Source organism: Excalfactoria chinensis, chromosome 2, assembly GCF_039878825.1.
Source record: "Excalfactoria chinensis isolate bCotChi1 chromosome 2, bCotChi1.hap2, whole genome shotgun sequence".
In the NCBI taxonomy this organism is placed as follows: Eukaryota; Metazoa; Chordata; class Aves; order Galliformes; family Phasianidae; genus Excalfactoria; species Excalfactoria chinensis.
Genome location: NC_092826.1, coordinates 123,654,572 through 123,668,082, shown reverse-complemented (window position 1 = coordinate 123,668,082; position 13,511 = coordinate 123,654,572). Strand labels below are relative to the sequence as shown.

The following is a 13,511-nucleotide window of genomic DNA, read 5'->3' as shown; positions in this document are numbered from 1 at the left end:
AAATACAGGAGTGAAAAAAAACAAATGACAGCTCTGGGCTGAGTATCTGGTAGGCTCAGTTCTGTGTTTAGGAGAAAAGATGAGCCAAGAAATAAGTGATTACTTCCAGTTTGCACTGACCTGCTACATAACCCTTCTGCATATTCTTCTTCCTAGGATAACAGTTAACTTAGTTTGTTTTGCTTTCCAAAAAGCACCCTTTGGCTAAATTCCCCTTCTGGTCTAACAAAGTTTTAGAGGTCACATTTTTCCAGTGCTGAGAGTTAAAAAAGGCTTATGTTACTCCCTTGTTCTTTCTTGTATGATTTAAAAGAAAATGAATTTGGAGAGCGGGAGCTCCTCTCTAAGAAACATACTTATATGCTGTTCATCCCAATTGTAATCAAAAAGGTCATTTCCCAATGAGTTCAACGTGTATATACACTTTCTATAACCAGGTAATATTTAATAGAGCCAGAAATTAATACAGCAGGAGTTATTTCCGCAATAGTGATTAGTGATACCATTTTGAGAATTCAGACATCATATAACTAAAGTTAAAAACATAACTAAGTATTGTGATTTTTGGCCATTAGCCTTTGACTGAAATGTAAACATGTAAATTAGGATACTGGCTAGATATTTTTATTTACTAATTGACAATTCTTCTCCTGACAATTTCCTTCTGAGGTTGTATAGGAAAGTATTTTCCTGCTTTTCAAATGTAGTTGTGCAAGACTGAAGTAAACAATTTTTCGTTTCAAGATTTCAACAACGTTTTAAGGTCATTTAAATGTATTTGGGATGGAAGAACAAGCCTGCTCTCAAAATAAAGGGTATGTATGTCATTGTTTCTCAAAAATTAATTAGTACCTAACAGGGCCTTAACTCAAGCAAGGCTGCAATGCAAAGTACTTACCGCCCTTCGAATCTATGTTTTAAAAAATCAAATAATGCTTTTTGCATCATATCTGTTACCTAAAAGCAAAGAAACAAGAAATTAATAATTAGATAGGAAACTGATAATAGTTGATTCTAACAATTTAGTAAAAGATATTGAAGTTGACAGTAAAACTTATATCTGAACAATACGGCAAGAATGTAAGTAATTCTGTCCTAATCTGAATTTGGATATGAAATGAAATGTATTTAACCACATATCTCATTGAAGTATAAACTGCCTATATTTTTGTCTAGGATACAAATTATATTATTCAGCTTAATTACCTCCAAATGTTCAAACCCAAATGATGCAAAATATTTTTGGCAAAATAAAATGATTTGCAACAACCTCTTACCTCATATCCCTTCAAAGAAGGTCCCACTAAAACTACAGGTCGCATAGAAGGCACTACATCATAGGGAGGGATGTGCTCTGTCTGTGAAACAGAAAAAGATTTCAGCATTGCAGTACTTAGAGTCTAACACATTACTTATTAGAATATTACTTATTAGAATTATTAGAAGCTCTGAATTTCCAGTAATGTCACCAACAGATGAATTGTGGATTTATGAACTTTTCTTGAGAACTGGTACCACAAGGACTTTACAGGTTCACAGATTTCTTTTTGAAGAAGCTTTTCTTTGACTTACTGTTTTTTCACTAGTTTCATGTTTTCACTGAGTCAGTTTCAGATGTGCTACCGCACAATTCATGACTGGTTGATTAAAAAGTTCAATTCCAATAGTTAAGGACTTGACACAATTGTCTCTGGAGATACAACATCTTTATTCCTATTTTACATTGGCAAATTACAAAGGAGAAAAGTAAAACAAAAAGGAAGTGGAGAAGCCTAGAATGTTTCTTTTTAGGATGAGATCTGCTGACTGATTTGCAAAATGTGACATCACTGTAAATTCTAGTGGAAGCGCTTATAGCCTGACTTCCACGTTTGAAAACACAATTCACTTCCAAAAGGAATCAAAACAATTACTGATCAAGGTAGTATTTACAAAATAAATAAATAAATAAATAAATAAATAAATAAATAAATAAATTCATAAACAGAGCTTGGGATACCAATATTTCTACTCTGGAATTGCCCATCACCACCCATCACAAGAGCAGATTGTGTAAGTACAGTATTCACCAAACTACCCCCTGACATGTCGTGCATAATTTAAAAAATCTATTTTGAAAAAAGAAAAATAGTTAAATTGCCACAACTTTTATATTGCTATTGATATAACATATAAGCAGATGAATATGTTTTATTTTCTTTAATAAATGGCTAATCGATATATACCTCCAAGAGTGACATTCATTGACTTATCCGGAAGGGCTTTTTGTTTTTAAGAAAGGGTTTAGTTTATTTTTGTTCTAGGGAGAAACATATCTAATCCAAACCCAGGAACTTGTGGGTGACACAGAAATATGGTATGCCTATTTTTCAGATGCCTATGCAGTAAAAATACATCAGTCAAGACTGTAGAATACAGTCATTGTTCATTGTTTCAGTACTCAACATATCCCAAGATGTTTCACAATAAGGTTAAAATAAGAATATACGTTACAGAACAGAAAAACACAGACAGACATTACTACAGTGACAGCACAAAATGCTAAATGCAGCCCTCTGCTGTTCTTGCTAACATCACTAATAATCTGATACATTTGTTGGAGTCAGCTCCTAAGAAAAACCCATTACACATGTGTGTTTATAGCAAAAGTGCACTGATACAACAGATCTTTGTTTTAATGTGTGAACTCAGCTAAAAATATTCATGCTAGAAGTTAACTGACTATTTGATAATCAGGGAATGTACAGAATTTATCTTATTTGATGGAATATGGGGTTTGCTGAAAATCTGTTGAAATAGTTTTATTTTTAATAAAGCTTTCAGCAGGAGACTGTTTAACTAATGAAAGCATCTATGTTCTTCAATTTAGGATTAGAGAATCTAATATTCTAATGTCCTGGCACTTAACTATACAGCATTCATTTGTAGAGTCAAATTCAAATAGGAATTTGAAATAAAAACGAGCAAAGTTCAGACCACATGGTTCACACTCAGTGGTTTGACCACGTATGCCTAGTTTGGGATGCCCACCCAGTTTTAATGTAAATGTTGGTATTACAAAAGTGACGGTAATTAGTAAAGTCTGATACAGAACAAAAGAGATACTACAGAATGGAGAGACATGGAATTAATCACTGTCCAAAAGCATGGTGGTTGGTCTGCAAGATGCATCTTTTGAAGAAATTTATGCATCCATTACTTATCAACATGTGTAATTCTTCCTTAGCATTTATACTTGGCTATAAATTTGGTTAACGAAGAAATTATTCAGAAGCATCAAAATACTGCTGATTTTCACCAAACCACAGATCCTATTGCAGAAAATATTGGTGACTGAAAATGAGAAGGATCTAATACTTTTTAAAAGAGCTCATGAAAGAATAAAATATTTTGTCTGAACACGACAGCATCCAAAGCACTGGCAACAGTGTCACTTGGCACTGTTTACAAGCAGCACGTGTAGCCTGTTGTTACCTGAATATGTTGAGTAGTTAAAAGCAAATGAAGAACAGCTATTACGACTTTGAAGATTTTATTTATTTATTTATTTATTTATTTATTTAAAAGCAGAAACACAGTATTTAGTTTCATACCTTGGCTACTATCTGGTGTCTTGATGTTTTCTACCAGATATCCTTGAAACATATCACAGTTTGCTGTATAGGATGCCAATGGCATAATTCTGCAGTACTTAGGGCTACCTATTTAGACACATAAGCTCTTGTGGAAACTAACAGTACTGTTTACAATAAGTGAGTTACAAAAGCACTTGACTGAAGTAAGGCAAGAACATCTGGCTGGTAATTTATACATGACAATAGGGAAAAACTCACACTAGACTGCCAATACAAGTCTGTACTTTTCCAAGCGAATTAAAAGTTTAAATAGTGACTAAATTAAAAATTCACAGATTCTGATTCTTTGTTTTGTAACTACTGTCTGAGTATCTGATTAGATTCCAATACTGATTTCAACAGACTGAGTTACAATGAAAACAATACCTTGAAAAAGACAGATATAAAGAATAGGCACACACTTGACAGGTGCTCTATATGAATTTGTTGGGAAAAAATTCCTCAGACATTCAGAAGGCCTTCTGTCTTATTTATTCCATCAAAAAGGATAAATACTGTAGCAGAGTTTCATGGAAACACTGAGCTTAGGACTGTTTGTTTCAGTGTTTTGAGTACTTGAACAGTTCAGTTAATCTTTTCTTTAATTCTAGGCTAGCTGCATTGTTAAACTGGGGCAAGAATCATAATGATGACAGCAGCAGGATGAACACAGGTAGTGCCGATATAAACTTACCGATTTCTGCTTCTGCTTAGCTACAGCAGCATGGAAAAGAAACAAAGAACAACAAAGCATGCATGTTATTGGCTTGTCAAAGGACGCAGACAGTTAACAGGACTAGAAATGTGACGCAGTGCAGGTGAGCAGGTGGACAAATGGGAGCTTGGAAGTTGGTGTTACCTTCTTAAAGAAGGGCATTCTTTTCTCTTTGGAGTGGGGTGATGTTACACTGTTTGCACTGGGTTTGGGGGAGCGATGGTTTGCTGGAATATCATTTTCTTCTGCATCTAAGCCAGTGGCATCTATGTCTATAGCTATATACAGACAAACAATTCAGAATTATCAGATGACAGGGAAAGTAAAAATAGGTTAAAAATGAAATAAGAAATAAAGAAAAATAAAACTGTTGAGAGTAAAATAAAGATTAAAAAAATAAAAATAACAAAATAATTTAATCGTGAATACAAAACACAATAAAACAATGGGAAAAAGTTAACGACTCAGTAAAGTAGGTTTAGAAAACACAAGGCAATTTTCTTCTGATCCCTTATTACGGAATGAAATCAGACATATACAGAATTTTACAAAACAGAGGGAGGGCCAAGTTCTTTTTTTTGTTAGACTAGTGTAAATCCAAACTAATTCACTGGAATTAATAATACTTTCACCAATATAAACAGCAGATTTTTATTTTTTGCCAGCAACATCTGAATTATTTTATTGCTGTGAAAGCTAATTCAAAATTTGTATCCTGAACTGAAATTCAAAATGTACTCATATACATCAAGCAAATAAAAAAACACAAAAAATAATGTTGGGGACCAAAATCAGCCTAGTTATGGCACAGTAATATCTACATTTATCTGATGACAGACTACAATGGGTTATAAAGCACTTTAACAAAAATCACAGAGCAGGCATAAGATATGCTCATTAGAAATAATAAAAGAAGATCTATTGATAGTCAAAACTAAAAAGAATGGGCAGCAGAAGAGAGAAGAAACATAAGTCATCTGAAAGACCTGGATCCTATGTGAAGAGTGAGGATGTAGGTAGGCCAAAATGGAAGTGAAAACAAGAAACCACTGCTGCTCAACCTCCTTCACAAAGGCTGAAACAGCACACAAAGCTTGTATCATACACATAAAATATCCACCTTTTCCAGTAAGTAACTAATTGCAGTATAAACAAAAATCATAATGGAATCAGAAATAAACACATTTCCAAAATACAAGGTCAGGTTATTTTGAGGGAAAGGTCCAACAGAAATCTGCTAACTACCTTCAAAACAACCAAAAAAAATAAGACTTTCATAAGCTTTCAACATTCAATCTTGATCTTAGGCACTGCCTTCAGAAAACAAATACATTCAAAAGCTACAAACATGCTATATAACATCACCCTTGTGCATGGAGATCTTACCCATCTCTTGACACCCATTGCTAAGAGGCTTCTTTTGCACTGCCACTATGGTGAACTGAATGTATCTCTAAAGAATCTGTAAGCATCATCATTTGCATAGACTTAAACCAAACCTATAATTAATCATTGTAAACTATTATGAATTCACCTTAGTGACTTGCTTTCATCTGCTTGATGATCAGGACATCAATTAATATAGTGGCACGTGCTAATAAATTATACAAAAAATGTGAATTACTGTCAAGCCTGTGTAGAGCTACTGATTTAAGAGACACCTGTGACAGCAATCTCTTCAAGTAAAGCATATTTTCCCATTTGAATTATCTACACATCTAATCTCATGATCCTTGTCAAGCCTTGAGTTTGCAACTATCCCTTTGAGTCTGACCTTGACAAGCAAGGCTGTGAGCAGATCTGCAGCCTGTTTCCTGCTCCTAAAAACAGCCACAGAAATCACATAACACCTTCTTCTAGAAACAATGTTCCTTCATCCTCTTCCTAAATATAAAAAGAACATATTCTTTTCTTGAATACAGGCCAGCACAGACGCTATAAATCACTCATAATCAGGCATATTAGAACTCCTTAACTTCTATGTCCAACTAAAATCATCTGTAAGGAAAATTGGGGTTGTTAAGCTTTTCCTGCAAAAGAGAAATGCAACATTTTATCACATAGATATCAATACTATTTTTCATTCTCAATTTTCCCACTACACAACGTCTGTGTCAGTTTGTCGTGTTTGGTTGTTTTTTTTTTTTAACTGCTAATGAACTTTAGTTTGTTGTGTTTTCACATTTTCACCATTATCATCATCCTGTTTGGTGGCCAGTGAGGACTGTATGGGTTGGTTACTACAGATTATTTGAGGACTAGGGGCCTCCTCTTCATATGTTTTTTCAGCGGTTCTTCACCTTTTTTTTTTATATGGGAAAAAAAATACCATGTAATTAAATTATTCTAGTTATCATTTCTTCAGTTCTTTAAATAATTTCTAGTTTTGCCACTTATTTTACTTTCACAAAGAGGAAAACTGATAACAGCAGAAATATATCAGGTTAGAATTGAACTGTACTTCAAAAAATCAAGTTCTTTCCTGTAGCATTAGTTACAAATTTTTCTTCTTTCATCCTTCTGCTTCTGCATTCTTCTTTCATCCTTCTACACCCCAAACCCCAAATCTCAAGATAAGCTAACACATACTGCTCATATAAATATTCTCCAAATCTTCAGTGTAACTGAATCAACTTAAACAGTTTTTCTTTCTCAAAAAAATCATCTTCCTGAAAACCACCACGTGAAGAAATGTCTTATTGCAATGAAAATTACAGCATCACAAGCAATTAGTGCGTTGGCAACATAATTATGCTATCTCTTACCTCTAAGTTCTGTGAAACATTCTGACAATTTCCTATGTACTGGTATCTAAGTGTCTGCAGTATATAAAAATCCTCTAGCATTTCAGACGTTCTGTTTACGAAATTACAGCATAGGTCCCCAGACGCTTTCTACTTCAAAAATGCAGCCATTGAAAAATGAGGCCTTGACAGAAACATGACAGCTTAAGGCCTTTGTAGAAGGAAAGATGAAAGTGCATTCTACTGACTTGTGATGGACACATATCATTAAACTAAAATATATATTTCCTTGCAAAAATGGTTGCTAGGGGACTTGGGTGGCATTTTGGTAAAACAAACTAACTGTAATAAACTTGGTCATTATAAATAAACTTGTGGTTTCACCAGAAAGGCAGACACATTGTTCAATTAATTCAACCAAATGAGGCTACTACTATAATTTGACTGAACTTCTCTGTCTCCCTCTCAGTGTCCAAGTAAATATTTTAAAAATCTTCATGAACATTTGAAGATGCCTGTTCTGTAGGTCATCCTCCATATGAATTAACACGTTTGGAAAATAATCATCTTTACCTCAAAACACAAGATGTTAGCAATACTTGTAGAATTTTCCAATTGCAAGTATTCCAACTCTCCATTTTCTTTCTCAGGAGTAGATAAAACATTCAACAATAAAGCAGCTGAATTTGAATATGTACTTGGAAATAATATATTTGAAGCTAATGCCAGTGTCCTGCTCCAACTCATGATGAATTTGCCTGAACTTAACCTAACAAAAGTTAAAATCTGTCTGTTCTAAATTCAGAACAGTATTTGATATTATAGTATTATAAAAAAATTACAGTATTATTTAAAAAAACAAACAAACAACAACAACAACAACAAAAACAGCTTCAAAACAAACAGCATTCCAGAATTCTGTGAAGCAGATCATTATCAGAATTGTGATAGTGAAAGTTTCTGGTTGTTGATGCTACTGCAAAAACCTCTTGGCAGTTTTTATTCTTTTTGCTGCTCTTTCTACTACTGGAACGTACTTCTTATTCAGCAGGATTGCTTAGATCCTATGCCTTTAATTATTCTATCACAAGACAGCCTCACCATCAGGTATCCGCTATAAAACTTCATAGCAAAAATTAACTGTAAAGGAATTATATGGATTGTTAACAGCCCTATCATGACCTAAGCTTCATGGCATTAACTCTTAAACTACCCAAAGCAGCCTTGCAGGGCAACAGAACTTCACAGGAAATAAGAAAAATAGAACTAAACGGAATGTAAGTTTTAACAGATGAGGTGCCTGACCCTGTAAACTGAAGGGCTTGTGACCTACTCACCAGATGATGGAGGCGTCGATTTTCTGGAGCTAGGAACTATGTCACCCAGACTGGATGAAGAGTTTCCTCCTGATTTACTGCAGTAAAGCGACAAATTAGGTTGAAGTTTTACAGCTTTTTGTGTATTTATTCTTATTTTTTTCTAAAGTAGTTGCTAGCCCAGAGCAAACACTATTTCTGACAACAGCATAAAATAAATACCTTATGCAAAATCAATGCACTCTCTGAACAATGAGGATATGCAAACACCAATCATGCTCTTTGCTCTGCGGGTTCATTCTGTTGCATATGCCTTTATGGCCTTATGTCCTTATTGCGATTCAGCTTTTAATGGCATTAATATAATTACTAATAATATTGCTTCTGACTATGATTAATTCTCATACCAGTGAGTATACTTATTTCCCTTAACGTAATAGTTATTAAGAATACCCTATTGAAACTTAATAGTGTGGTTGTCTAAAATATTTTCAATTTATGTAAAAGTTTGTTTGTTATTTTGGTACAAGCTTACAAAAAATAAGTGTGTCAAAGGAGGTTACAAATAGTCTAATGTTATGTCAAGTTCTCCTTTGTGAAAGCCTATTCAAGCTGTGCATATAAAACAATATTTTTAGTAAGTTTATTTCTGTTACTCTAATGAGAAAAACACTGAAATGAATGTAAGAAACACTATACCCTTTTTAAAATAACTAATGTGACAGTACTAGTTGACACTTTCCCCATCTTAAAATACTAATAATCATTAAGTAAATTCATTTGCAGTGTACAGCAGTAGTATCTCAAGTATGAAGTTCTGGAGAATGTAAGTTTTTACAATCTGGGAAAAGAACAAAACATTGGGTCAGGCTTGGCTATAATAGAAATGGTAGGAGCAGAGCAAGGAACCTGACTTCCTCCTGCTAAGGACAGGGCACTCATAGGAAAAGCATTTCACAGCCAGTGAACACATATGAGCAGTGCAGCATCCTGGTCCCCTCCTCATGTATTCATGCTCTTCAAACACTGCTGCACTTCCCATTGGAATAGAAAGCCTTTCTGACTTCCCAAATGTTCCAGCTCCATGCCATTTAGACATACTACAAATATTTCTATTTCCTACATATCCAAGGAGAAACAAATGGCATCTGTTTCTACATATGTTACTATTTGATGGAAAACTACTACATTAAGAATTCCATAGTGAAGACCACATTACTGTCATGCAGTATTGCACAAAATGCTTATATGTTGAATCTTTATTTCTATATAATGGTGTTATTAATATATTATTATATATTAATAATAAGGTTAATATAATAACATATATTATATGTTGGTATCCGAGTCACGGCAACACGACGTATAGCATGCACAACCTTAATTTCCAAATTAACTGTTAGAGCCAGCATTACTATATTTAATGACTTCTTCTTGTTACCTGGAGTAGAATTTCCCTTGCTTTGCCTTCTGTTCATGCTGCAGCCTCATGTTTTCTAGTTTGACTGGGCTTGGTATGAATCCTATTTCACAGCCTTCTTTTACCAACCGTCCTATCCACCAGTCATTGTTAAATTTCTAGAGAATGAAAAGAAATAAAGTCTCGTACTATGAAATCACTGCATTTATGATCATTTTGTTAATATTTTTGACTTGCAGCTAAGTCATTTTATGTAATTCTTCCCTGCAGTTAATCACTGTACTATGTTATTATGGCAATGAAGAATAGTGGTAATGTTCAGAAATGCATAAAAATAATTATACCCTGCAAATTATTAAAATGTTACAGTACTTAAGCTGAAACTTTCCCTCTCAAAACATCATGATTCTCCCTGGCTGCTACATCCTCCCATTTTACCATCTTTCTTTCTGCTTTGCAGCCTTTGCTCTTCATAAATTTGCTATTGCCCTACCTTGATGCTTCTCCTCAGTGGATGCCAGAGATCTCTTCTGGTCTGTTCTTATTCACTCCAACATATTTTACAGCTCTGTAGTAATTTATTTTTTCTTACCCTATTAAACTGAGTTCTCTATTTAGAATAAAAATACCATATCTCAAACTCCTCTGCTCCTCTGAACTCACTAATATCTTATGAAATACAACTACATTCCACTTCCCATATATGCTTTACCTATAGCTCGTGTGATCTGTATGTTAAGCAGAAAGTGATAAATCTACAAGGAGTGGACATCTGAACAGGAAGGAGATTTGCCTTTCTAAATCTGAAGTTATGAAAATAGCTACAGTAAATATTAGAAAGTACATATTAATATGTACTGTTATAATAATTAACAAATGTATAGTTAAGTGTAAAATGTGCTAAAAGTGTAGGCTCACATGAAATAGAAATAATTTTACTAAGTATATGGTGTTGGCAGATCAATGATATAAAACTTGGTTAGTATAGAAATACTCTGATAACTGAAGAAAATTTTACAATGTTAACAAAAAATAAAGGTTAAAATAAGTACAGTTTTAAGATCATAAAATATAAGTGTCAGTATAATATCTTATTCGTCCAATGGGGTGCTTTAATGAGTAAGGATAACAGCGTTTGATAGGAACCTACACTAGAAGAGCAATTTATCAAAGCTGTATTAGTTTAAACATCTTATTAAAATTGTAAACTTTCACTGAAAAAATCTAATTAAAGATAAGCATGAACATTTCAAAGGCGTAGGACAAGAAATGTGGAAGAAGACCAGTCATTAAGCCAAGAGAGATTGCCATTAAATAGACCTCTGTGTTGTGTTCCACATGAAGACTGCAAAAGTAGTATCATCTAGCTTGTTAAATGGAAGAGATATATAATTAAAAACATCATTAAATTAAAATCTGAACAGGCCATATACTTTTATCCTGTCCCATAGTGCAACAAAATCCATGTGAATTTTTTCTTGCAAAAATAAAAACACGAGGAATTCACTGTGAAGTCTGAAAGCTAAGTGTTTTGTTGGTATATAAAAAGGAGGATAAGGTAGTTTTATGAGAAAATAGGACTATACGCAGAATCATAGAACTACTTGTGTTGAAAGGGACCTCAAAGATCATCTAGTTCCAACCCCCTGAGTACATAATATTTCTCAGTTTTAAAAAGCAATAGTGGAAATCTTGGTAGTGATTAGTGATATGTCCAGCTCTCAAGGTGCTGGCTGAGGTGAAGAATTCTCTGTAAGGACACCTGTGCTTGAAACACAGAGAGGAATTAGATGCAAAGCAAAATGCCGAGCCATGCATTTAAGCCCTGAAAGATTCAGAAGAGTCTGTGATGCAGTAGAAAGAATCTGTCAACTGTACTTGTACTAAGTTTTAATGAATCTAACTTAATAAAAATAAATTTCCCTCACATATAATCAGTGCAGTCTTTTTCACCATTGCCCATGTAGATTTTGAATTTAAGTTTTCCTTGCTTGAGCCCTCTCAGCAGTATAAATTGGAGAGCTGAGTGAAGGCGCAGTATGCAGGGGATTCCAGAGTCTTGGATGGAGAGCAGGCCAGGGCCATAGCCACAACAGGAGACAGACAGGACAGGAAGGATATGGCTCAGGACCTGTCTGAGGAGGTTTGATCTGCCCAGCAGCAGCTGCTGTTGGAGCAGCAAGGCCGCCAAGATCCCAGCCCTCACCTGCACCTGGATGGTCAGCTTTCCTGAGTGGCTCAGAGATCAAAACAGTTTTGCAGTTAGTTCAGAGTTCTTGTTGTATGACACCTGAGCCTGGAAAAAGAACTGCATTTTAATCTTGTTTTCTATTCTTCCCTGCAACACGCATCCACAGGCAATATAATACCTCAGCTGAGCTAAGCTTCTTTTTGAGACATTTCTGAAGATTCAGTAAAGTTTGGACAATTGTTTCTTTCTCATTATTTCCTACGTATTTTAATACTCGAGGCTAAGTTCAGCTATGATGAAAAAGCATAAATTCTATCAGACAAAAAAATACTCAGAACTGTTTCTTGTCCCCTGGAAACAGGGGAAAGACACAGTGTGAAGTCTGAGGATACCAGATCATTTGAAATACAAATGGAATAGGTAATCATTCAAAATCATTTAATCTGACCAAACTGAGTCATACCTTTCCAAATTCACTGAAGATCTGATAGATTTTTTTAAAATTTATTTATTTATTTATTTTTCCCCAAAGACTCCGTGCCAGCTCATCCCTACTTTTGTCACAAGAGAGAGGAGAGCAATTCTTCTGCACTATCATCAGGCTTGAAAGACATTTTCTTCACTATATACAAATTTTCTCTTTTTTTAATGTGTTTCATATATATGGAAAATGCTGATCACTAGTAATCACCACAAAGGTATTAAAAGTCTAATTCTTGTGTTTCCTTACTCTTTGTCCACTTATATTTCTACTTGAGTACTAGGGAGAGCTTCTTGGGGGTAGTGAGGCCCTACAGTGGGATCTGGACAGGCTGGTTAGCTGGGCTGAAGCCAATGGGATGAGGTTCAATAAGACCAAATGCCAGGTCCTGCACTTTAGGACGTTAGGAAATACTACTTCTCTGAAAGAGTGGTCAGGCAGTGGAATGGGCTGCCCAGGGAGGTGGTGGAGTCACCAACCCCAGAGGTGTTCAACACTGAATGTTGTGCTGAGGGATATGGTTTAGTGAGAACAATTAGTGATAGGTGGATGGTTGGACTGGATGATCTTGTAGGTCTTTTCCAACCTTGGCGATTCTGTGTGATTCTTGCTTCCTCCTCAAAGCACCACCACTAGCAGAAAACACACATCATCAATTGTAACAACTGAGGGATTTTGCTGCACAGCATTAAAAAGCCAGATAATATAATGGGTGAAAGACATGTCACAAAACAGAATATGATCAGAAGCTGAGAAATCTCATAAAATCAAGAAACAATTCAGAATAGAGCAGCAAGGTGCTTTAACCCTTAAAGAGGGTCTCTGCTTACTACTTCATTTTTACTCACTTCTTTAACGTGAAGAAAATCTTTAGCTTCAAATGAGATGGCCATGCCTGGGACTGGAACATCATCATCATGAGCTGCACTATAACCAACATTTGTCCGAACTGCAAACGCAACAGGTTTTGTCTGCAAAGATAAAAAGCATGAGGATTACCTTCACAAACACATGCATTTGTACAAATGTA

General features: G+C 34.8%; 1 protein-coding gene across 13 annotated transcripts in view; it reads right to left on the bottom strand.

The window, feature by feature from the left end:
• Window positions 1–13,511, bottom strand: part of CACNB2 (calcium voltage-gated channel auxiliary subunit beta 2) — a 216,754-nt gene that overhangs the window by 20,627 nt on the left and 182,616 nt on the right. For 9 of the 13 annotated variants that reach the window (XM_072330335.1, XM_072330336.1, XM_072330344.1 and 6 more), the window contains 6 exons: window positions 13,330–13,452; window positions 9,831–9,967; window positions 8,411–8,487; window positions 4,474–4,607; window positions 1,278–1,358; window positions 899–957 (listed from right to left, as the gene is read on the bottom strand). In XM_072330335.1, coding sequence (XP_072186436.1) covers window positions 899–957; window positions 1,278–1,358; window positions 4,474–4,607; window positions 8,411–8,487; window positions 9,831–9,967; window positions 13,330–13,452 — 611 coding nt within the window. Of the gene's footprint in view, window positions 1–898; window positions 958–1,277; window positions 1,359–4,308; window positions 4,329–4,473; window positions 4,608–8,410; window positions 8,488–9,830; window positions 9,968–13,329; window positions 13,453–13,511 lie in introns of all 13 variants that reach the window. The other 4 variants (XM_072330337.1, XM_072330338.1, XM_072330347.1 and 1 more) reach the window with 1 other exon arrangement.